At 43.3% G+C, this 25,806-nt stretch overlaps 1 protein-coding gene across 3 annotated transcripts; it reads left to right on the top strand.

Annotated features, from left to right (window-relative positions):
- Positions 1–924: 924 nt before the first annotated feature.
- otud5a (OTU deubiquitinase 5a) lies at positions 925–24,975 on the top strand. 3 transcript variants are annotated; one of them, XM_062541415.1, is made up of 9 exons: positions 925–1,709; positions 3,933–4,026; positions 16,666–16,730; positions 16,846–17,002; positions 18,170–18,318; positions 21,487–21,672; positions 23,041–23,248; positions 23,630–23,746; positions 24,737–24,975. In XM_062541415.1, the coding sequence occupies exons 1-9, from the start codon at positions 1,152–1,154 to the stop codon at positions 24,856–24,858; spliced, it is 1,656 nt and encodes a 551-aa protein (XP_062397399.1). In that variant the 5' UTR covers positions 925–1,151; the 3' UTR covers positions 24,859–24,975. The 3 variants fall into 3 exon arrangements, with proteins under 3 accessions (XP_062397399.1, XP_062397400.1, XP_062397401.1); XM_062541416.1 differs by having other exon boundaries at positions 3,936–4,026; XM_062541417.1 differs by lacking the exon at positions 23,630–23,746.
- Positions 24,976–25,806: the final 831 nt, after the last annotated feature.

Genomic DNA, 25,806 nt, shown 5'->3' on the forward strand with positions numbered 1-25,806 from the left:
TACATACAATTTATTAGATCAAAATATACTGCTACTGAAGATGTGTGTTCATTTTGAAAAAAATATATAGTGAAACCTTGACACATTTGTTTTGCAGCTGCCCACTAAGTTATGGGCTCTGTGTTTAATTTAAGTTACTTATTGACGATTGTAAAACAATAACAAAAAAGCTACAATGCTGCTAAAAGGATTATTTTCCCTTGTAATTCGTCTTCTCTCTTTCTTTTTCCTTTTACTTCTCTTTACCTCTCTTCATCTCTTTACATGTACTGGTAAAATATAATGTTTGTGCTTTGATGCAAATGTTCATATTAAGTTTATTAAAGCATTGAAAAAAAGAGGGCATGTGTGAATGTGGAGGATGTCTGAATGGCCCGTCAGCAAAGCCCCTCTAGGTGTTGAACCAAAGAAAGATGATCAAAAAACTCCCGGAGCATGACCATGTCAGAGCCAACTGCAGTTAATAAAAAATGGCTAGCCAAATTTCTTTATTGTTAACTCTTTACTCTTTTATTTGGTATAGTATAGTGCCATTCAAGAGAGGAATTACATGAAATACCATGAATGGTTCTAGAGATGACCTTACTTCCTAATAAATTAGGCCTATGGCATAAAAAAAAGGTAAAAAGGAAAGGTAGCCTAATTCAGTGCTGTCCTCCTAAAGATCAATAAATAGGCCTAAAAGGTCTAAAGATATTGAAGGTTAGTCCAGGGCTGGCTCAGATGACATTAACATAAATTGGCTATTTTCAGTAATATTGCAAATGTTAAGTCATCAAATCTGACATCAAAAACACAATGGCTATATGTTTTCAACAAAGAAAGGGGTTAGACGTTTCTAGACTGATGTCATTTAATCAGTTTACAAGAGATTTAAAGGCAATCGGAAGTGACGTATTGGTGTCGTCACACGTGTGTTGATGTTTTGTGGAAACTGGGAAGCTTGGAGGACGGGAGGAGGGAGACGGTTTGTTTTTGTTCTCCGAGCATCAGCCCAGAACTCAATTTACAACATATATTAGACGTTTTTGCCCAATATCTTTAAGTAAAGATTACAATATTTATACGGACACATTGGAACTCTACAAACACGAACCATTATTCGAAAAGGAAGAATCTCCACCCCTGACCCCCTCCCTAAATAGAAAATCATGACAATTCTTCCTAAGAAGAAACCGAACTCGTCGGTTGGTGTTTCGGACCATTCCGACGAAGCTGACAGGAGAACAGGAACGGACTCGCACCAACATTCACACGGAGGCCGGTCGAGTACAAGGCCCAGGGCCTCCCCGCCACCTTGGTCGTACCAAGCCGCTCCACCGTCATCACGCGAGGACAGACGAAATGAATCCAGCTCGCGGCCGCAGCAGGCCTCCCCTCCTCCTGTAGGTTCAGGTTCTCCTGCCGTTCCTGTCGACGGAAGTAGCATTGGTGGAATAGCATGTGTAGCAGGGGGACGTGGAGAGCTGTCAGGTGGCATAGGCTGTGGCAGTGGCCTCGGAAGTTGCTGCTCGGGTCCAGGTTTGAGTAAGAGGCGACGGCAGGCAACCTGTTCCGGTGGGGTAGCTGGTGGTGGAACTCTTGGTGTTGCTGGTGGAGGCAGTGGCGGTCCAAGTCCTGACTCAGAAGAAGGTGCTGGTTACAACAGTGAAGATGAATATGAGAACGCATCAAGACTACAGTCCATGGACCCAGCAACAGTGGAACAGGTAACGTGCCTTGTCTGATAATGGCATCTTTTGTCCAAGTGAGCATCTTGGCATGTGGTACCTTTGCTCCCCTTTGCTGTATGTATTACTCACAGAAAACATCTTTAAACTATGCCTTGACTTGGCTTATGTTTTATTTTATCACATTCAATGTTATTGAATGATTAGAGGACAGTCTTTAGCCTCACCACAGCTGAAAAGTTTTTTTTTTAGGTATTGTCTCAGTCAGGAATTTAGTGAGCACTATTTGCCATGTTGATAACAGATATGTACAATAATGTTCTGCCATCCTACTACTGTAAACAACAGTTCATTATTTTTTATTATGGCCTTTGTTCAGATCAGAGACAGGAGGGGGCATATAGACAGATCAGTGCTGATCTCACTGGCATGGCCTGGGCAGTTTATTCCACTGCGTCCAGAACATGCCACTTAGTGCTGAATAACACAAATGTTATGACATGGAGGAAAGGCCCAGTATGTTCCTTACTGAGCAGGACATAAATGTTCTAATTCATAAAGCAACCAACCTAATATGGCCACACTGTTATAGAAACCCATGCTGAATAGTCATGCTTGAGCTCTTTAAAAGGGACGTACCCCTTATCTAGCCTAATCATGACATAGTTACATATGAAAAGCACTGTCTGTATTTTTAGACTTAGACTTCTAGAGCTACAAGAATTAGGCTAATGTTGAGGGCATGATGTCAAGTCAGTTGCTCAGTACCATTGAACACTAGTGTCTGGAATATCAAGCATTTCATTGCATTTTTATTGTTCAAAATACAAGTTTATTCAAAGTACTGATGCAACCAAATTCACATCCATGGGTTTTGAAGAAGTTTTTACTGGTCCCTCATGATTCAATACAAACAAAACAACAATAAACACCACTCTGGTGATTATATTTTGACAAGATATTTAAAAATGGCTATAAAGTCAAGGATAGATTTTCATCGTAGCAAATCATTTACGATGTCAAACATAAACATGAAGAGTACAAACAAACCCAAACACTGTCTATTTGTCCGCCTGAAATAATAATAAAAAGCTTGTCCCAGACAGCCGCATTTGTGTATTAAGTGACCAGATTCTGTAGATGGTCTGGAGCTTCTCATGGGGATTGTGTTTGTACTGTACATGGGTTTACACAAAAGCTTGTTTGTGCAGTAGGAGCACCTGATATCAGCCTTTAGTGCAAAGGAGTTGAAGCGTATGTAAAGTGAGACTCCGTAGACCTCGCGCTACGTGGAAAAATCACCTTCAAATCACGTTTGCCAGTAGCTCCTAGGAGAAACCAGCTGGAGACCCTGCTCTAAAAAAACACCTGGTTCTGCAAATGTAACCCCAGGCACCCCAGGGGATCACTGGAAGCAGGTGTGTGTGGCACAGGGAGGTGTGGTGCGGTGCCATTTATATAGCTCTCTACGGCCCATAAGTCTGGACAGCACTTTCATCAATGATTACACCAACCAGGTTGTCTTAGAAGGGCGTTTCATTATGTTACAGGGATGACGAGTGCCAGGCAAGGGTCACATCTGAAAAGGTCTAACATTTCAACAGGAACAGTTTTGAGAAATGACTGATAACTGCTGTACATGAGTATGATCCTCATTCCTCACCTGTCTTTAATTTGCTGTCATGACAGACCCGGTGTCCTCTGGCGTCATGATTATTCACTATGTGGAGTTGTTCCGTCAGGCTACGGCACATGCATCCTCCAAGATCCATGTGTGTATATTATGTGCACATATGGATATGTCAAGAAGTCAGTGTGTGCTTGAACTGGGCAGTTAAATGTACCTTTACCATTTGTATGTGACTATTCCATTTGGTGAAGGTAGAATAGTATTTTAACATTTTTGTTCAATACTTTAATATGTCAGACAACTAATCTAGAGTAACGGCATGGTGATGCATTGCATTCATAGGAGTCTCAAAGTCAGTTCCTGTATAAAGTTTGTGTGTGTGTCTGTCTGTTTGTCTGTGTGTGTGTGTCTGTGTGTGTGTGTGTGTGTGTGTGTGTGTGTGTGTGTGTGTGTGTGTGTGTGTGTGTGTGTGTGTGTGTGTGTGTGTGTGTGTGTGTGTGTGTGTGTGTGTGTGTGTGTGTGTGTGTGTGTGTGTGTGTGTTCGTGTGTGTATGTGTGTGTGTGTGTCTATTCGTCTGTGTGTGTGTGTGTGTGTGTGTGTGTGTGTGTGTGTGTGTGTGTTCTTTGTGCAGCAGGAGCACTGGTTTGAAAAAGCACTCAGGGAGAAGAAAGGGTTTGTTATCAAAAAGATGAAGGAGGACGGCGCATGCCTCTTCAGAGCAGTCGGTAGGTGAACATTCTCTTGTACACTTAATCCCTTCACTAGAATTCCCATATTTGTTTTGCAGCAGTTAAACATATGTTTGACTTTTGTTTGTTTGACTTCACTTCCATCTGGTAAATCACACAAAGTGAGATATGCAGTTACCACATGCCGACACCAGAGGGCGCTGTTGTAGTGGAGTTGGCAGAGCCGTATATACGGCTCTTAGAGTGTTGAGTTTATCATTTGCTGTACCAAAGCACTACATCTGGTATTACAGGAGCTCTGGGGAACATCAAGGCAGCATTACTCATGTATGTGGTATACATGAAATAATCTTTTCCACTTCATGAGTGACATGCATAGTATACCTTCAATGTTGTACCTTCTTTCCTATCTAGCTCAAATCATGCACTGTCGATCAAGAGTAGCCCAAGATTACAAGAATTGTGCACTTAGTTGTGATAGCCTGGTTTATTGAAAGGAAGATATCGTATAGATGGATATGAATTGTCCTAGGACATCTGCTGTCTAGGGATTGAACTTGTAACGTCAACGGGTTGAAACACAGTGGGAAAGACTGTGGGACATCCCCTCAAACACCACACGAGGTGCTGTGTTTAGTAGGTGATTTATTTGTACACTTCCGGAGTTCTGTGGAAGAGCAGGGCCCGCAAGGCCCATCCCCCCCCCCCCCCCCCCCCCCCAACCTCTGCAGGTTACAGGGGCCCATAGTCTTCCTGTTATGGCTGACCTACATGCTGGAGCTTTCATTAGGTGTAATGCACTGGGCACACACACACACACACACACACCCTCTATCTCTTTCTCTCTTACGTCCACACACCTCCTGTTGTCCTACAGGTGTGTAAATCAATACTAGTCCAAACAATTACAAAAGTGGACCAAGATGAGGCTTACATAAGCCTCCTTGTCCCTCCCTCCCCACACACAACACACACACACACACACACACACACACAACACACACACACACACACACACACACACACACACACACACACACACACACACACACACAGACAACACACACACACACACACAGACAACACACACACACACACACAACACACACACACACACACACACACACACACACACACACACACACACACACACACACACACACACACACAGACAACACACACACACACACACACACACACACACACACACACACACACACACACACACACACACATACCACACACACACACACACACACACAACACACACACACACACACACACACACACACACACACACACACACACACACACACACACACACACACACACACACACACACACACACACACACACACACACACATACACACACACATGCTTTCTGATTGCTCTGCAAAACACAACAAGTATGATAAACAGTAGCTACACTCAGGCCTGGGTCACACCTGCGCTGCAACATGCATGCAGTCCCTTATTGTTGTTACATGTGCTGTGGTCCGGGCATGGTCACATGCACAGGGGTTTTCTTGTGACCAAAAGCACACGGGCTGCACAGTACAGCTCTGCTCTACAGTGGACTCCTGCTCAGTCCGCCACAGACCTGTCCCTGCAAGATCCTGTCCCTCTCCCCCAAAAGCTTTGTCCTTTTTCGTCACACTTCTGCCTGTTTTTTTTTTTGTTGTTGTCATTTTCTTCCCTTCTGACCAGCAAAATCCTGCAGGTGGACGTTTAAATGTGATGGATGTTTTTCGGCCCTATTCTTTCATGTATCTGTTTTGCACACCCATCCTCACCTGCACACCAAAATCAAAGTGTCTAAAATGCTCTCGTTTGCGCTGAGATCCACAGGTCCTGTGCTGCTCCTGCAAAAGTAGAGGCCTCTCTGCTCTACAGTTCAGGAGTAGCATCTTGTGAAAGGACACAATTAGTGTGTGTGTGCGCGTGTGTGTGTTTGAGTGTGCGTGTGCGTGTGCGTGTGTGTGTGTGTGTGTGTGTGTGTGTGTGTGTGTGTGTGTGTGTGTGTGTGTGTGTGTGTGTGTGTCTGTGTGTGTGTGTTATTTGTAAGAGATTCTGGTTATGACTCGATGCTCTTATCCTGGCCAGAATAGACTGAAGGTCTCTGAGTCTGTTGGCGCTATGACAAAGACGTAAAAGGGCAAATGCAGCGTGGTTACTCGTCATGGTAGTCATGCTTCTCTGAAATGTGTCTAGCTGAGGTGGTCTTGCGGTAAGCCCACTCTCTTACCGAAAGTATCACTTTAGTTGGTAAGTGTAGGCCTAAATGGTAAGCCACACTTGATGTGCATTAGACACACACACACACACACACACACACACATACACACGTAATCACACTCTCAGAGACCCTCGTTAACACCTGTATTCATCATTCGGAGGTGTGGATGTGTGTGTGGTCTTTTCAATTGCAGTTTTGATATGATTTGAACTGTGGAGTTTCTGTTTCTGTCTCTAACTGCTTTATAATCAACAGGCACACACACACACACACACTCTCTCTCACACACACACACACACACACACACACTCCGAGACCCTCGTTAACACCTGTATTCATCATTTGGAGAGGTGTTTGTGTGTGGTCTTTTCAATTGCAGTTTTGATATGATTCTGAACTCTGGAGTTTCTGTTTCTCTATCTGTTACAGCTTTATAATCAACCTAGGTGTTTGAAAGTGCGTTGTGTTTCTTGCCAATGTAGAATGCGTAGAGTAGAATGCACAGGGGAAGCATCGCTCCGTCAAAAAGAAACACTCCCTTTTTGGAATTACTATTCAAATTCTGCTCTGTCAAAGGAGCATTCTTTGTAGAGTGTTTTTTTCTCCTCTTTCTCTCTCTCTCTCTTCCTCCCTCCCTCTCTTGCTCTTCTTTTTTTTTAGCTTGAACAGAATGTTGTTGTAATTAGTGTCCCCGGGTCACAGGAGGAATGTGCACTTCTGCTTTTGATTGGTGGGAAAAAGGAGTCAGGTGTCACCTAGCGGAGCTCTGCCCTAGCTCAGAGCACTCTCACTCTCCATTTCCCCGCCAACTCTCATATCAAAACTGCAATGGCAAAGACCACACACACACCTCTCCGAATGATGAATACAGGTGTTAACGAGGGTCTCTGAGTGTGTGTGTGTGTGTGTGTGTGTGTGTGTGTGTGTGCCTGTTGATTATAAAGCAGTTAGAGACAGAAACCCGCCAACTCAGTCCACACAGTCAAAGGAGGGAGGCGTCCACTGGCCCTCTCTCTCTCTCTCTCGCTCGATCTGCCTCTCTTGACGCCAGTGACATGGCCGTCTCTTGTGTTTGTGTTCATACAAACACACACAAACACACACACACACACACACACAGACACAAGCAGGACAACAGTGAGCAGAGCGTCCTGACCTGGCCTGATCGATTCGCTCCACTTCTCTCTCCTCTCCTTTCAGCAAACAGGCACTCATCCACGAGCTGGACTGCTCTTGACAATTAATGCCATTAGCCTCCATGCCTCCATACCTCCTCTGGACAGTACCTGTCCAAGGTGATAGATGCGATCTGGTGTTTACGCAGTGACGTCCTGTCATGCGCAGCCTTTGTTGGTATGACAATCAGCTGACGATGGCGGTGGCCTTGTGACAACCTTTTTTTTTTTTTTTTTTACTTTGTTTTCCTCCTGCCAGTGATTTGTTGACGAGCCCGCAGCGATACTCCGCCGTTTGTTTTCGGTCCCACATCAACCACCGCGGAGTCTCTGCTAACAGATCGGACTCACGCTGGAGGCAGGTCGTCTCCGCGAGGGAACTTTGTGTACTAGACGCTCTCTGTCAAGGTCTTATCCCCCCCCCCCCCCAAGCTGGCCTCTTTCATGAGTTGAGAAAACAAACACAAGCATCTCTTTCGCAGAATTAAAGTGTGTGTGTGTGTGTGTGTGTGTGTGTGTGTGTGTGTGTGTGTGTGTGTGTGTGTGTGTGTGTGTGTGTGTGTGTGTGTGTGTGTGTGTGTGTGTGTGTGTGTGTGTGTGTGTGTGTGTGTGTGTGTGTGTGTGAATGTGAATTTCTTTGCATCATCATAAGGAAAACTAGTGCGTGTCTCTAGATAAAATGTTACTTAACTGTAATCTCATACTATCATGAGAACAATGTGGGTTGAGCAATGGCATTCATTTTTGCTTTGCTGTTGGAACCCTGTCTGCTGTATGCAGTGAGCATTGCTACCATACCTGTACTACTATCCAATTTGCTCCAGAAAACAGAATGGCCTATATTGGCGCCATATTTTGGATAGGAATATTGTAGATGCTTGACTACCTCACAAGACTTATCGTAGAAGGCAGTCAAACCTGTGCTATCACATCCACCCACTCACCTCCAGCGACACACACACACACACACGCATAATTCAGGTGTTCTTAATAGGCGTCTCCAAATTCCAAGCACATTCCAGCTCTTGGTTTGCATATTAGACTCAGTGCTGTCATCAAGATGCATAGCGATAAACAAGCAACATCAATGTCCTGTTTGGACATATCTGGCATTTCACAGACTCTTCCAAGCCCTTTGAGCAGGCGGTAGGTCTGCAGGGCAGGTGTGTGTGTGTGTGTGTGTGTGTGTGTGTGTGTGTGTGTGTGTGTGTGTGTGTGTGTGTGTGTGTGTGTGTGTGTGTGTGTGTGTGTGAGCCTGTGTGTGAGCCTGTGTGTGTGTGTGAGCCTGTGAGTGTGTGTGTGTGTGTGTGTGTATGTGTGTGTGTGTGTGTGTGTGTGTGTGTGTGTGTGTGTGTGTGTGTGTGTGAGCCCTGTGTGTGTGTATGAGCCTGTGTGTGTGTGTGAGCCTGTGTGTGTGTGTGTGAGCCTGTGTGTGTGTGTGTGTGTGTGTGAGAGAGAGAGCCTGTGTGTTTGTGTGTGTGTGAGCCTGTGTGTGTGTGTGAGCCTGTGTGTTTGTATGTATGTGTTTACGTGGCTTTAGTTAGGCGTGGCGTGGATTCCACTCAACCTGAGACGACAACAACAACAGCGTTTCTCAGCCTGGGGCGTGTATGAGCTTAAGAGCCCAATTGTTGGGATTTGTAGACAGGTGGCCAGGCAGGGGTGCTCCCTTCAGCAGCCAGTCAGTCCGCACGTGGACAAGTCAGCTGGACTCCCGTGCCAAAGTTCAGCTTCAGTGGAGCCTGCAATTATGATTTGTTTTGAGAAGTGTTTATGTTTGGGAAAACATGAGTGCTTAGGTAATTTTAACATTTTTTTTAAAAATGTATTTATCTACAGCGTCTTTGCAAAGCCAGTTGTATATTGGTAAGCCAATCAATTAGTTGATCATAAATCAGTCAACTACCCTGCAGAATTCGCGGAACTAATTGCAACTAGTTTTCAGACTTCTCTGATTTAGCAATAAGAAAATAGAAATATAATTATATGGAGTGTCAAACATGGTGCATTCTAATGGAATGAATTCTGTCTAACAATAGATGGACGTCACGTCATACAGACGACTGAAAAACGCTTCCAGATTGGTTTTACTGTAAATTTGCCTTGAGGAGCTTTAGCAGAGAGGGTTAAAGCGGAGTAGTAATGAAGGATCTTTGGCTTTAGGGTTATTGAGTTTGTATGCATAGATGAGTGCTTAGAATTTACTTAAACCCATTATGAAGGGTTGGGATCATGAGATGAATGGAATCATTCTCATGTAAAATGCATTACCACATTACAAGATAACATTTAGAAATGCCTGTAGAGATCTTATCATTCTAAAAATCAGGAAGATAAGGCTGCACTCTTATGTTTTCTCTTGCAGCAAATAGTTCGATCCACTTGGTACAAGAGTATAATAACTTGGAGCAGCATTGATTTTTGAGTACTGCACAAAGTGCCCAACCACCATAAACAGTCACACTAAAACAATTCTGGATTCTAGAAACAAGAAACAAGATCGGTTTCAGTATCAGTTATTTAAAAGAGGAACAGTCTCACTAACATCTGGAAGCAGGCTGGAATGGCGGTTCAGTATGTATGGACTTGCTTTGCTCTTCTTGTGTGTCTGTTCCTTCTTAAATCAGCTTTGATGTGTGTGTTGTTCTGTAAGAGCAGATGAGCCAGACACCACAGATAGATAGCATCACAAATTACTTATAGCAAAGGAGTCTAATGTTGATTAAATCAATTTCGTAAACATGTTTTAAACAGCAGATCGTATGGTCATATCAGCAAATCATCAAATCATAAGAGCACAGCAAAATAGTCCACATTCATATGAATGAATTACTCATCGTTGTATTTATGTCTGGACTATTTACCCACACAAGTACAAGACTTAATTGTGGCAAACAAATAAACGCTGTAGTTGTCTTGGCTACAGTGATCATCCTCCACTATTTATTGATTGTAATCACAATGTAGCACTTAATGACTGCTTGTTATGTGTTGCGTTAAGAAGTTGTTGTTTTTGTAGTGTTGGAGAACAAACAGTGGGTCAGCTGAACTGCTATCTTGTCTCTCCAGTTTGTTTTGATAGGCCGAGCACAATTAAAAGGCCTGACCTCAGGACATCATGTAATTGCGCTTGTCACTCGTCACAGACACAGAACAAAGTTTGAGGCCATGTTGGAACCTGGAGGATCACAGGACATTCCTGAAGCCTCACCTATCATCCTATTGATCCCCTGTATACAGAGTGCCACAACAGGCTTAAGATTTTTGGTGTGCTGTTGTAAAACAGTGGAAAACGGACAGCTCATGTTGTCCTTTGACCTAATAGCCACTTGTCCAGTCAAAAGTGCAAATGAGTCAGCAGAGCATCATCGGTCAGACCTGCATTATGTGGTAACGTTACAGTTGCATTAAAACCATTTCCGCAATGACTAATTAAAACGGGGGAAAATTTTAATTTGATTTGAGAGAATTTGAGGGTATGAAAAAGAACCATCAATATCAGGGAATAGACTGTGGTGCTCTGGCAGCATTTTTTTTTTTCAAAAGTTGTCTGCCATTTATTTATTAATATAATTATTTTTATAAAGATGCTGGCAACAGGGCCCTTTGCTCCAGTGACTTAGACTGTCGGCGTGCGTCAGTCCAGTCCATGCTTTTTGCACGTAGGCCCATGCAGTCACGTTCAGACACTCAGACACCCTTGGCTCTTGACTCTTAGACTCCACACACACAGACATTCCTCATTGAGAAAGACCAGTCGTGTCTCCCACCTTATGCAATGTTTTCGAGACCTTTCACCCAAAAGCAAAGGTTGGTGCCCTAACAAGTAAATTGTACCAAGTAGAAGTAGCTTCTCTCCAGAATGTCGGCTGTCAGACTATTTTTTTTTTTTAATTTTGGTCCAGGGCTTACTGGAAGCCCGTTACTCAGATCACTAAGTACCTGCAATTATTCTCTACCATTTGTCTAGTAGTCATCATGGGTTTAACCATGTTGGGCAAGGGTGATTGCACATCTGTGGTGTGCAGACAGACATGCACTGACATTGACGGCGTAGACAGATTGCAATGGTGGGTGTGATTCAGTGAGTTATGGCATCCACGAGACCCAACACATAGTCCCCATGACTCACAAGCTAGCAAAGCTGTGTGTTTCACAACCAAAACCTTCAAACCCCCCCTGGCAAAGTTTCCATGGCAGGGGTGTACTAGTCTGATTTTGAGCAAGCCCTTTGAGTACATCATAACGGGTGGAATATTTAGCCGACAACTGTCACGTCAACATCAGAATCAGAATCAGAATCAGAAAAACTTTATTGTCTGACGTACATGACAGAAAATTTTCTTCAGCGTGGTTAAACATGGACACAAACACCACAGACAAGACATAACACAGAAAAACAGCAGACATCAGTCTGATTCACTATCAAGTCTTAAATTGGGGCTGCACCATTTTTTGTTAATGGAAATCGCATTTGAGCTGAACCAGTTAACTATTGGCTAAGGCTGTATATAATCGTGCAGCTCACAATGGTTAATCTGGTCTCATCTATGACTCTTATTCATGTCATCCTCCTTGTGTGACAGACAGTCAAGCTCACCTTAAAGGAGTGCTGTGTGCTTGTCATGAGCTAGGCTTGCTTAGCAGTTAGAAGTGGCACAATTTAAAGCAACATTTGGAATATTAAACTGTAGCTTGAATGTGAATCAAATCAGTATTTTTCTGAAAAATCACAATTAGATTGTGCTGATTTTTTTTTTTTTTTTTTTGAAGTATATTTTTTGGGGCTTTTTTGCCTTTATTTGTATAGGACAGTGAAGGGTGAGACAGGAAGTAAGTGGGAGAGAGATGGGGTGGGACTGAACCTGGGTCCCCGTGGGCACTCGGACCCCTATGTGGTATGAGCGCTGTAGCCAGCTGCGCCACAGCGCTCCCCGATTGTGTTGATTTTGCTGATTTTGCTAATGTCTGTTTTACAGCATATATTTTTCTGTCTGAGATATGTAATGTGATCACATAAGGTTGTTGAATAGATGTCGGTGGTGAAAAGCGCTCAGGAGCATTCTTCCATTTGATGCACAGGGCATCTAGTTGGACTGTGTGAAAGGTTGTTCTTGTGGCATTGATTTGATTAACGTCACTTGTTTGTTTGAGAGAGGAGAAAAGGTGGAGAGGCCTGGTCACTGAAACCTGGCAGTGCAGGGCGACCATCAGAGAGGTCAAATACACTATTGATCAAACAGTAGAGTATCCACCGGGCCAAAGTAGGCCGGAGAAGTGGTGTCAAAAGTGAGAGTGATTGTTAAATGTAGATAACATGTTTTTTTTTGCTTTGCTTCACTTGCAGGTGAAGTACATTTACATGACCATTTGTCCTTAGCACAGTTCACTTATCCTTTGTGCACTTTAGACATCTTTAGTTGCACAACTGACGTCTGCATCAAACACATGTCTATTTTATTCATAATGTATGTTATGACACCAGTTTATAGAGTTTATATAATATATTAGGAGATATGACTAGAACATGGTTGTGCAGTGTATTGTAATTCACAAATGTATGCTATCTGTCTTTATCTTTGAATGGGTTTCAGAGAAACCTAGATTTAAACATGCATGCTCAAGTCATGGTCTTCAATTAGGTTGTATACATGCACTTAAGTTCAGAATTGTATTATGTCAGGCTTTCTGTGTGACTTTGTAGGCCTATTCAATTCTCATGTTTAATGCACAAACTTAACATGGGTTGTTGAGACTGAAGCTCAGGCATATTAAGCCGTGGACAGTGGACACTGTGGTCACTGACTTCATTTGCTACTCTTACCACAAAGTTGGCTTCCTTACCATGAAATGTGCCTAATCTAAAGTGTTAACTTTCTGTGGTAAATTGATAGTGAACTTATGTCTTTCGTCGGAATCAGCCCCATTTGGAGTTGAGGCCAGATTACATGGAAGGGAGCTCACCGCAGTAGCGTGACCCCGAGAGTGATTTCCTAACGGTGTCAGTCGACTGGTGGGTAAGCTGAAGTGCCAAATGACCGGGCGTATTGCCTCATTGGCCATGCATCTATTAGACTGACTGGAAGTCAGCCAGTTGAGTATTGGTGTAATGGCTCTTTGCCTTTTATATGCAGACGTTATGTGCAGAAGTGCTTACTCAGTAGCTGCTGAAAAAAGCAAAGACAAAAGGTAAAAGCAAAAGAAGACAAATGTATCTTATTGTCTAAACTGTTACGGTAGCCTATGAATCTCTAGCTGCTTTTTTAGATTTCAGAAATGAGGAAAAAAAAATTCTGAAAGAACAGCATGGTAGGACCTTGCTGACGACACAATTCCTGATGTTAAAGTTAGTGAATGAACTTTCCACGGGGTTGACTGGAAACCACAGAGAACATCCCATAATAGTATGGAGTGGTAGTAAATGACCAGAAGTGACCAAAGTGCTGCCCCAGGACTGCATGGATAGCTGTTATCAGGCCCTCGCAGGCCAGGGTAGGCTGGGCTCTTAACAAGCGCGCCATTCTGCAGAGCGCCGCAGAGAGGAGAGTGGCCTCTTTCTCAGAATTGTGCAAGCTGGTTACGAGCGTCGGGCGCTATCTCTGCTACACATTGGTGGAGGCGCGCTTGTGGTTTCTTTTCTCCTCCACAGCCGTGCGCGTTCTCCTTTCTTCAGAAGTTTATCTCAGCGCCGCTCGTTTTCTCAGTAGACTAGGCTCGGCTCTTCCTCTTTCTGAGTCCTGGCGAGCATTTCACATCAGCGACGGGGGTTGAGGCGGAAAAGGTCACCCGGTTGACTTCTTGTGTGATTGAGCAACTGGCCTCTGAAGGCTCCGTTCAGGCAATGGTTGAGTGTGACTTTTCTTTGAGGTTCCAGACAAGTGACTGACCCTTTAGTCATCCAGACCATACCTTGTTCCGTACTGTAATAGTGTTGACGGGTTGTGACGGATTAGCCCTGGTAACTCCAGGCTTTATGTCTGTGGTCACGCAAGGCCTTCCTCTGTGGCTCGCCACAGTGAAGGTCTACAAAACTTCCAGGTCTGAAATGGTGTCAGTTAAGCATAAAGTACACCATATACTGCAAGGCAGCAATGTAAAATCAGGTTCAGGTTCAGGTTACTTTATTGGTACACGTGGGTAAAGGTTGCAGTTAGAGAGAGAATTGACATCCTTACAAGACAACACATACAGTAGACATGCACATTGGGGTAAACCAAATGGGACAGACATTAACGTATGACTTGGGTAACCACAAGCACATACACACAATACATATAAATGGACAGAAGACTCATGCCCATAGCTCACTTAGCTCATACCCATAGTCATATCTGATAAGGATTAAGCGATACTCTCAACCCAAAGTTTTATTTGTCGCAAATAGTTAGAGACTCTTTAAAATGACTTTTCTCCTGTTGATGCTGTTGAGCACCTGGAAACCACGTTGCCTGATAAGCGTGTGTGTTTTTTTCTGACTTGTGACCAGCCCACACAGGGAGAGTTTGAACAAGCGTCACGTAGTAGGTGAGATCACAGGTGGAACGAAGCAGCATGGTCGGGATTTGCTGGAGATGAGTCACAATAATGCAAAATAGAGTGTGTGTGTGTGCGTGGAGGGGGGGGAATCCCAATCATGACCACCCTTCAGCAGTCATCGAAAAGAGTGTGCCGGTGTGTGACGATCAGGTCCTGCCCCCCCAAACAACACACACGCACACACGGCCCACACACACACACACACACACACAGAGAGACACAGAGGCATACAGACACCCACACCTCAGGGCCGCTAAACGAAAACAAAAAACGAGACGGAAATTACACGGTTCCACTCCCTGGCAGGAACTAAAAACTCCAGCCAGGTTCTTCCCCTCCACTCATTTGTGATCAGGCAGGTTAAAACCCCAGGTATTTATTATGAATCGAAATGGGTTTTGTGTGGGTTTTTTTTTCTTTTCTTCTGTTTTGTCTCTGTTCCATGCCACTTCACCCACCCCATGAGGTCCTGCCCATACTCTACTGTCTGATGTGTCCTCTTAATTACTGCACAGGCTTCTTCCTGCATTTGTTTGGGCTTGTTTGCTCTCAAGCCCATAGGAATGAAGTCATGCGTGGTTGAGCCGATGGAGAATCCGGAGGTCTGGTCTTGCCAAAAATGTGACTCTCCTCTTGTTTATGTCCAGAGCAGGCAGGCACCTTTGGGGTGGTGCGCTACGAAGAAATGCTTCTCTGAACAGCATGCACAGGCTGCTGGTTTATTCCAACCCGGGGGAATGACAGCAAGGTGTTCTGTTCGCGTCTCGGCACAGGACCTGCCAGGGTCATGGAGCAGCAACTGGTGCCACACAAAAGCTTTTACACGCATCTTTTTCCAGGCAAATCAAAGGCCGGAATCACATTAGCATCAAATAGTAAATAGTTCAGTCTCCACAGTAACTGCTGGGACTGGGTGCAGCCTGGTGTTGTTTTGAATTCCCCTAGAAAAATACATTTCCCATTGACATAGTTTTTTGTATTTGTGCCTTGAAAATACTATTGCTTTTTTCTTTTTTTTTCTAAAGTTAGGTTTTGTCTTTTTTTTTTAACCCTGAAGTTCTTTGAAGCTGTACTTTTGAAATTGAAAATAGCGCTGTTTTTTTTTTTATAAATGTGTTTGTAGCTCGCTGAACTAGATTTTTGCATTCCGCCTCTTTTTTGAGGCCACTGCTGCGAAAGAGGAAGTAGTTGACTAAGATTCTGAGAACTACAACGCGCGAACTGGTCATGTGACTTGTTGGAAGTCGCTGCGGGGGGTGCGGTGGTGGTGGTGGGGGGCAGAGCTCATTTGCATGCCGCAATGCTTGACGGAGCGGGGAGCGAGATGACTGAGATGACTGAGATGAGACGAGATGCCCACACCACTTTGTTTACATCTGTTGCCTCTTCAGCTGTCACTCAAATCGAACCGTGCCATACAAGTAGACAAAGCCCGCCAAAAATAAGCCGCAACCACTTTAATAAGGTTGCTGGTGGGCTGTTATTTACTTTAGATGTTGCCCATAACTAACAATACCATCTGCCTTCTGAGAATTAGCTGTAGTGCATGCAAAGCAGAGCCATATGTATCTATATGGCTCTGATGCAAAGGAGATAATGCATTCTAAGGTCTATTATAATGCATTCTAATGCATTCTAAGGTATTTTCGTTTCTAAACCATGCTATTGCAGGTTAGTGATGTTAGATATATCAATTTAATGAATACACATGTTCTCTTTTGCACAGCTGATCAAGTATATGGAGACCAAGATATGCACGAAGTTGTTCGCAAGCACTGCATGGATTACTTGGTAAGTCACTCACTGGTTGTCCATTAGGCTGCAATGCCAGTCTAGTGAACCACATGGTTTTGAAATTGTTGTTTGCAGTTTGAACCTTAACCAAACTGTCCTGGCTTAATTTCAGACGAAAAATGCAGACTACTTCTCAAATTATGTGACAGAAGACTTCACCACATACATAAACAGGAAGAGAAAAAACAACTGCCATGGGAACCACATTGAAATGCAGGCAATGGCGGAGATGTACAACCGACCGGTGGAAGTTTACCAATCTGGCACAGGTGTGGACGCAAGGGCCATGCTGCATCTCAAGTGGACATCAGGGTGTTAAATAAGTGTTAAGCAGGAACCTCAGTATCCAGTGCCACTTCATAGTTCAGAATGGTGATGGTACTATGATATTAAGTCAATGTATGGATAAAGGAATGACAAGAATATAAAGACAATAGGTTCCATTTTTTAAAAACATATAAAAGTATATAAAGAAAAGAAAAGACAATGGAAGCAATGTAAATGGAAAAACATGACATGGTGAATAAGCGGCATAAAGGCAAAAAAATAAGCAATGAATGAAATGAACCTCAGAACATGGTAAAGGGAATCAGAATGAAAAAGGCCAAAGTGAAAACATCTAAGACAATTAGAATGAGCATGACCCATCAGAATCACAAGTGGACTTGACCCCCAAAAATGTAGATCTCTGAATGAATTAAACAAAAGCATAAACTCAAATTGAACTAAAATAAGAAACACATAGTTAAAATCCAGGGAAATCTAACTTATAAAAGTGAGTTTTTAGTCTTTCCACACAGACAACAGATCTTTTATTAGGTGGAAGACTATTCCATATTGGTTGCTTAGGATTAGTAACCGTGAAATCTCACTCCGTGTTTAATTCAAAATTGGACCCAGGTAAAACCAACAAAGGCTTATCTGAGGACTATAAAGCCCTTGAAGGAACATGGGGGATCAAGAGACTTGAAATAAAGCTAGAGGGTCACTCAGAGCCATTAAAAGCACACAGTAAAAAAAGAAGGTCTTGGAGTGAATATGATTCAGTGAAGACCGATGTGATGTGTTCAGACTTCTGAACAGGACACTTTTCTGATTTGCCTTCAGTCCTTCTCCATATTTTTCTTAATGTTTAATATTGGTGCTCATATCTTAAGAGGTTACAAAAATGCAACCAACTGCCTTTTACATAGTGTGTGTATTTGTGTATGTACATTAGTGTATGCGTGTGTGTGTGTGTGTGTGTGTGTGTGTGTGTGTGTGTGTGTGTGTGTGTGTGTGTGTGTGTGTGTGTGTGTGTGTGTGTGTGTGTGTGTGTGTGTTGTCTGTGTCTATGTCTGTATCTGTATCTGTGTCTGTATCTGTGTCTGTCTTGTCATGGAACACATGGTTTTAGAGACATCACCGTAAAAGGCCTCTGTTCTTTTTTTGTGCAGAACCAATCAACACGTTCCATGGCATTCATCAGAACCACGATGAGCCAATCAGAGTTAGTTACCATCGGAATATTCACTACAACTCTGTGGTGAACCCCAACAAAGCCACCATTGGAGTTGGGCTCGGGCTTCCTGCCTTCAAACCAGGGGTGGGTACTGTCTGCTTTGGCCTGCACATACATGCATCAATTTTCTCAATGACTGCTGGTACAGATGCATTTGACTTACAGCATGCTCCACAATCTGTCTAGAACTGTAGTTGTGATACATATAGTACATGTATAGTGTGAGAAAAGGACAAGATGAGGCATCCTTGGTCTCAGTTAAATTAGTAATGTCAAAAACATGAACGTGTATCTGCAGGTGTTTTCCGTAACAAAAACAGTTTTAAATAGCTATTGCCCCTCTTGTTGATGGAGTCTTTATTGTCCTATAAGGATATTCTTCTTCACACGTCAATCAACATTCCATAAAAGAGATAGCAGCATTTGATGTTCACATCACATATAACATATCACACATCACACATCACACATCACACATCACACATCACACATCACACATCAGACATCACACATTGCACATTGCACATTGCACATCACACATAACATACAATATAACATATAACATATAATGTGACACCCACCATACACCCCCTCCCTTCTAGTTCCCCTCCACCCCAACATGGAGATTTGGTGAATATGATGGGGAATGTAATGTGGAACCTCACACACGTTGATGCTTTTGAAGAGATTGCGCTACAAAAGACTTGAACGGAAGATAGGCTACTCCCCAAACATGCCAGCAAGGCTTTGCTGCTGGGTCCGAAATAAACTCTCCTGACCTTGATTGACCCCTGTCAGAGTGATTGATTTAGAGCACATGGGTGTGACTGATGCCTCTGTGTACTCGTGCACGTCCTCCTCCCTTTGTCAGCTGGATGGGACCCCCTAAGAGATGTAGCACACACAGATCTTACAGTGGAGTGCGATATCGGGGGCGGGTAGTGCTACAGTATGTTCTTAGGGATCAGGAAGGCATGGCACAGTTGGCTCAGAAGCATTAGCAGTGTGTTCCGACTTCCAGCCCATTCAGGCTGATGTGGACTCAGGTGAATCAGAAGGAGAAGTATTTGTCGGAAACATACTGTATTTAAAGACTTTTACTTAAGTCTGGTCTGCTGCAACAAGTTCGTTTTTAGACTGGTGTTATAACCCTGATCTGTCATCCCTGTTTTTAACGATCTCATTAGAGACAGTCATACTGCTCCTGTACCTAAGTGTTTCAGTATCATTATTAGGCATTTGTGCTGTGTAAAGGCAGTGGTCGTTCCGTCTTTGTCATCAGGAAACCAAGTGTGGCCACCTGACTCAGATAGGCCCCCCTGTGTTTGCGGAGCGGAGAAGTCAGAATTACGTGACAGTCCTCAGCTCATCAAAGCCTCATCAGAGAGAGAGAGAGAGAGGGAGCACCAGACCCGACCCTGTTCCAGAACACATGAACATCAAAGGGCTGGGCGGCACAGCTCGGACAAGGGCAACATTCCACACGTCCCTGTCTCTCAGGGAAAGCCTATTAGCAGTACACTGTCTTGTTTAGGCTGTAGACACCCTTAATGATAACACTGTGTGTTGGTCAACAGGCAGTGGAGCATCTGTGCCGAAATAGCCTTTAGTAATTAGAAGAAGGGAAGAAAGAACACTTTGTGTGCTTCCTCTTCCTTTGACTTGGTCAACCTGAAAGCTCTACGGTTGCATTATGTGAAGTGTTTTAGGAACAGACGCCCCATTTCCCAAATGGTGATTGCGCTGCTTTGGTTTTTTTTTGTTGTCTCTTGAGTTTAACCTGCATGTGTCATAACTCAGTGCCAGTGGAACATTTCAGCAGGTGCCAAGATGAACTAGTAAAGTGGGAAAGTTTGATTGTATAACACATTCCCTCTTCTAGTACACAGTGAATGTACAAAATCAACATGCTTAGATAATAACTTTGGGTTCTTATCTGTTAAGTCTCCAGGAAACCACGGTATTCTTACCCACTGTCCTCCAGATAAAATGGCAAGCAGCAGTCACGCTTGACTATTGTATTGGTCATGAAGTGGCTGATAAAGGTGGTAGCACTGGGGTATGTAGGTTACTCACCGTGAAACACAGAGGCACAGGCGTTTTTGTCCCAGTTTTGGAGTTGTTATTTGGATGGGCGGCTGTGCACTGGTCGTATTTGGGTCAGTCCGTTCCTTGAACTGTAGCTGCCGGTTTGGCAGGTTAGAAGACCATCCATGGGATCTGGAAGAAACCGTTGTTGATCTGTTGGAAAGGCAGGGAAACGAAATACAATGAATCTATGAACACTTTTTCATAAGGTAGCAGAACCATAATTCCCAGTAGAACCAGTGAACATGTTAATTAAACTTTTTGTTTTGCAATGAGCACCACTGCAGTCCTGAGTTCTGAGGCTTCCAAGTAAAGTAGAACATTAAACTTTATTATTCAGTGTGAGAAATCCTTTCTTGGTACTGAGTTCAACCAGCATGTCCTGGTTATGTATCAGACATGAGCAGCTCCTAAACAGACCTCTTTGTTTGTTTTTGATTTGCAAAATGTCCTGTCTCATGTTACTGTTGACGATTTGATAGTGTAAACATGCTTACAATTTAGATGTCATTCAGAACACAAAGGCTGGAGTCTGAATAGAACAGTTTCTCATACAGGAAAGAAAACCAAGTAATGTGAAAACAACCTGTGTAAGGAGGGGAAATGTGATTTAGTGGAGAGTTTCATAGCAGCACACGTTCAGTTATCACTAACACACCCAAGTCAGATTCTGTTTTAACGCTTTGTCAGCTATGATGAAGCTGAGGCGAAGACAAAGTTGTACCAAATGCTTGGGTCCAGGCCAGGGCACCGAATGGGCACATTTCATCTCTGCATGTGTTTGAGCATGCCTGATCATCAGCCATCAATTATAGAAAAGACATAATGATGTGGGAGGAGAAGGAAAATATAGGACCATTCTATTCCACTGTAAAGAAGTAAAGAGGTCCTCAAGATGAATTAATAAGCTTATTCTGGCCAAGGTAGTGTTGAACTTTTAATGTGTAGCAGCTATACATTGAACCCTGGGGGTAGTGGTAGCGTAGTGGTTAAGGAGCTGGCATGCAATAGCACGCTAAAGCTCTAGGTTCAATACCTGGCTTCTACCCATGCTTCTACCGTTGTGCCTGTGAGCAAGGCACTTCTGTACCCTGTTATCACATCTCATGTTTTACGGTCAGAAAAGTGGAACATCAGGGTCTCTGCTTTTTTTTTCTTTGGCAGTATGCCGACACGTCGCTGATGAAGAATGCCATCAAGACGTCGGAGGAGTCGTGGATCGAGCAGCAGATGCTGGAGGACAAGAAGAGGGCCACCGACTGGGAGGCCACCAACGAGGCCATCGAGGAGCAGGTGGCGCGCGGGTCCTACCTGCAGTGGCTCCGGGACCAAGAGAAGCAGGCACGGCAGGTGAGACAGAGAGGAGACCGTGGAGACAGTGGAGCCACATCAATAACCATAACTGTACAGTGTACAGGCACCGCCCAGTTCCGTTAAGCTCTTAATTCTCTTGGCAACTCACTCTGCATAATGTGCAGGATTTATGTTTTGTTCTATTCAATTGATTTGGTTCTTTAGGTACTAGATAGTACTAAATAGGACTACATGAATGTGTCTATGTGTGTACTTCGCGTCATTTATATTTTTGCACTGAACACACTGCTGTTCTCTGTGACACTTGTGGCATTTGTTGTAAGCAAATTGTATAGTGACTAATTTGCCTGTCTTAGTCATTCTTAGTTCCCACACTTTGGCTTTTGGTACTTGGCCTAATTCAGTGATCGTTTCAGGGTAATACTGTTTGACTCTTGAAGCATTGCCCCTGAAGGCTTACCTGCAATATGGGAAAAAAAGGATCTCTCAGCTCGCAAACCTTCAAAGGAGATTAGTCGCTCTATTGCCTCATTTTAATTCTGACTTTGGCTGAAGGAGGAGCGTAGTAAACTGCAGATAAACTACCAGTAATTGAATAACACAAATTGACATGTAAATGCACAAAAAGGAGTGTCACTCTGCCGTCTGCCTGTCAAAACACTGATGTTGTAATATTCAAACTGGGCTTGGACCTGAACCAATACCGATACCTTGAGTAATGTTTACAAATTTCATCACTTTTTTGTTTAGTTGTGGGAGTGTCAGGTTATTTTCAAAATAAAGGGCTAGGCTTTGTTATGGTGGTTACAGTTACTACTAAGGTATCATCGCCTTAAATGTCAGCATATAGGTAGCATACAGTTTAAAACAGCAATATACAATAACATATAGACACACAGTTGCTCTCTCAATGCAGCTACACACACACAGACACACTCACATACTAGATAATGACTTTGCATATGTGCAAAGAGGTGGCACTTATCGCTACTGCCAGTCCTTCTAGTCAAGCCCGTCCTTATGCCTCTCTGGAGTTCTTCTGGGCAGTTATTTTAGTCCCGCCCCAGATCGGAGCATCTTCCTTTCTAAAATGAATGTTAAAACCAACAAAAACGGCATAGGAAATTGTTTTATTTTGACAAGTTGTCGTCGATCTGTCTTCCAAGTTCATGAAAGGTTTGGTATGAATGTTGAGTAATGTCTCATGAAACAGTCATGAATGCTTCATTTGCAGTGTATGACAGCTGCTATGAATGTGTTACGAACTCACCCGTCAAGTAAAGTGTTACCGTTATTTTCGACAGTTTCATTTTTATTTATTTTCTATGAAATCACATGCTTCCAAAGAGTGTTGAATAGTTGGAATTGTCCTGAGTGCTGTGTGTGTGTGTGCATTTTGTGCAGCCTCGTAAAGCCACTGCCACCTGCAGCTCCGCCACGGCGGCGGCGTCCAGTGGCCTAGAAGAGTGGAGCGCCCGCTCTCCGCGCCAGCGCAGCTCCGCACCCTCCCCAGAGAACCCCGACCCTCCCCACTCAGACACCGCTGCTAAGCCCCCCTCCCCGGCCGGAGCCGTCCTGGCCATCTCCAAACCCCCCTCACCTTGCGCACCAGGTGAGCATCGCTCTGAATCCCGCACGAATGCTACATCTTATACAACTCTCAACATGTGAAACTCAAAGTCGTCTTAGTGGAACACATCAGTAAATATCTTACTGCTGTGTTCCAAGGTTCTATATACACTAGGTTCATGAATCCCGTAAACATTTCAACTTGGAACTCCCAAAATGAACTTTAGTTCATTTTGAAAGTATTTCCAGCTCAGACTGTCTTGTAGTGGAAAGTGGAAAATGGAAAAGCCCTGCGTATGTGGTTTTCCTTGTAGGCATTTTTAGGGGCAGAGGTCACAGGTGCTCTTAGGTCCCAGTGGGAATGTCGGACTTGTCTTCTGAGCTCACAGGAGGTGATTTTCGAGCCTGTGCTCTTGTGCCGTAGGTCCCAGTAACCAGGCGTGCGTCGGGCCAGAGAGGCCCACCTCCTCCTCTCTGGTGTCCCTGTACCCAGCGCTGGGGTATCGTGCCATCATGCAGGAAATGTCACCCACTGCCTTTGGTGAGGCATGCTCCTGATCACCTTGTCGTCCAGTTCATTCTCAAAGAATTTCAACTGTTACATTCTTGCTGTGCATCTCTGCTTACTGTCACATTATGTTCAGTGTTGACTCATGGGTGCACGGTCTTTTCTATGGGCTGCATCAGGATTACACCATTGACCAGTCTTGTACAGTCTTCAGTAGAAAGATGGAAATTGTCATTGGCTGTGTGAATGAAAGATTATGTAACTCAGATGTAAGGTCAGATATGACATGAGTTCTGTGGAAGGAGGGGAGGAAGGAAGGAAGGAAACGATCGAGCATTATAATAGAGAACTCAGTTTACACTCTGTGACCTGAGCACTCGGGGACAAGAAGTTCACACCTGGTGCACCTCAAGCAACATGCCTTTTGCAGTTTTACAAATAATCCTGGATGCAAAACTGTGGTGTCAGTTTTCGAGTATCACTATGTAGTTTCATATACGCTAAACATCTATAATGTACCCAGTGTGCTTCAAAGGGGTGTAGTTGGTCTGAGCATTGTCTAAATTTGCCGTTAGTCACCGAGTATTTCTTTCCCTCTGAATATTAAACGTACTGTAAACTATTACATTTTTTTGTCACATTAAGCAAACAACTTACAATCTACTAGCTGTCCATTCAGAGTATACTATTTAAAAAATAAATAATACACAAAGAAAAAAACTATTTTTGCACAGCCTTGATCATTGAAAGTCATAAAGCAATACTCTTGGGTAAATGTACCATAATGAATGACCTGTTTAGGTAAATCCTAACTTCAGTGATTATGCTAATGGTTTGTACAAATACATTTTTGGAATACGGACATATTTTTTTGACAAACAATTTTTTAAAAGCTTTTTTTTGCATCTTCCAAAGAAGAGAATAACAACATCTGATGTTGTCCTTCATAAGTATGAAGGATTTTCATTTTGTGGGATAGTGCTTATCAAAGACAAACATTTAAACATTTGTTTTCATCTCCAGGTTTGACAGACTGGGAAGATGATGAGATTTTGGCCTCCGTCTTGGCAGTTTCACAACAAGAGTACCTCGACAGCATGAAGAAGAATTCAATGCATAGAGAGCCCTCTCCGGACAGTAGTTGATGGAGGGATTCGCATGGAGAGGGCAGAACAGGAGACCAATCCTGTCTTTTCCTTCACTCATTCTTTATCTCCACATTCACCTCTCCTCATTACCAATAAAGATCCTTCATTCTCAAACTCTCCAAACCCCCTTCTTTCTAATACCATTGACACAATCATTGGACTTCTTTAGGTGCATGTTTAAACACACACACACACACACACACACACACACACACACACACACACACACACACACACACACACAAATATCATTTTTAAAACAAACAAGAAAAGACTTAATTAAGATGTCATGTCATACATTATACACTTAATGATTAATATAAGCTTGTTTTGTTTTATTGTTTTGGATGAAAATACTTTTTTTTCTGGGAATAATAAAGAAGAACTTTCTGAAGAAATACGTTCTTGACTTCTCTGTAGTTGTGTGTAGTTCTGTTGGTTATTTGGGAAAAACAGAAATCTAATTTCGGATAGTAAGTGCAGCATGTGTACTACAATTTGCCTAACCGTGGCACGCTGCAGTGGAGAAATGCATTGGCAAACACTCAGAGTAGGCACATTTCTTCACATTTGGTGAGTCATGGGCGTAGTATAAGTTCTTCTAATAGTTTTCTGAAACGGATGCCAAACTCAAAGCAGAAACACCTCCGGCGATTAGTTAGACCCATGATGGGAACACCGTACATTCCCAGTCAAGAAGATGCGTCAGGTGTACGTGCTTCACATAAAACTGTGTTTGAAGCAATGTTTTTGAAGAGGCACAGACACTGTTGCAAATGGAAATAACCTTACATTTAAAGCCAATACCCCGTGGGAAAATCCTGTAGACTACATATTTTAAATCTAATTGTGTTTGACAATGCAATACCTATCAGTCACGAACCAGATTGTCTTAAAACACAAGCGGAGGTCTTAGTCCATTTAATTTCATTTAATCGATTTAAG

Source organism: Sardina pilchardus, chromosome 7 (assembly GCF_963854185.1).
Source record: "Sardina pilchardus chromosome 7, fSarPil1.1, whole genome shotgun sequence".
NCBI lineage: Eukaryota > Metazoa > Chordata > Actinopteri > Clupeiformes > Clupeidae > Sardina > Sardina pilchardus.

Bases quoted from the DNA above. Each gene is read 5' to 3' on its own strand.
- otud5a (XM_062541415.1), top strand. From the start codon at position 1,152: ATGACAATTCTTCCTAAGAAGAAACCGAACTCGTCGGTTGGTGTTTCG. The intron at 1,710-3,932 runs GTAACGTGCCTT...TTCTTTGTGCAG, and splicing joins ACCCAGCAACAGTGGAACAG to CAGGAGCACTGGTTTGAAAA. The intron at 23,249-23,629 runs GTGAGCATCGCT...CTTGTGCCGTAG, and splicing joins CCCCTCACCTTGCGCACCAG to GTCCCAGTAACCAGGCGTGC.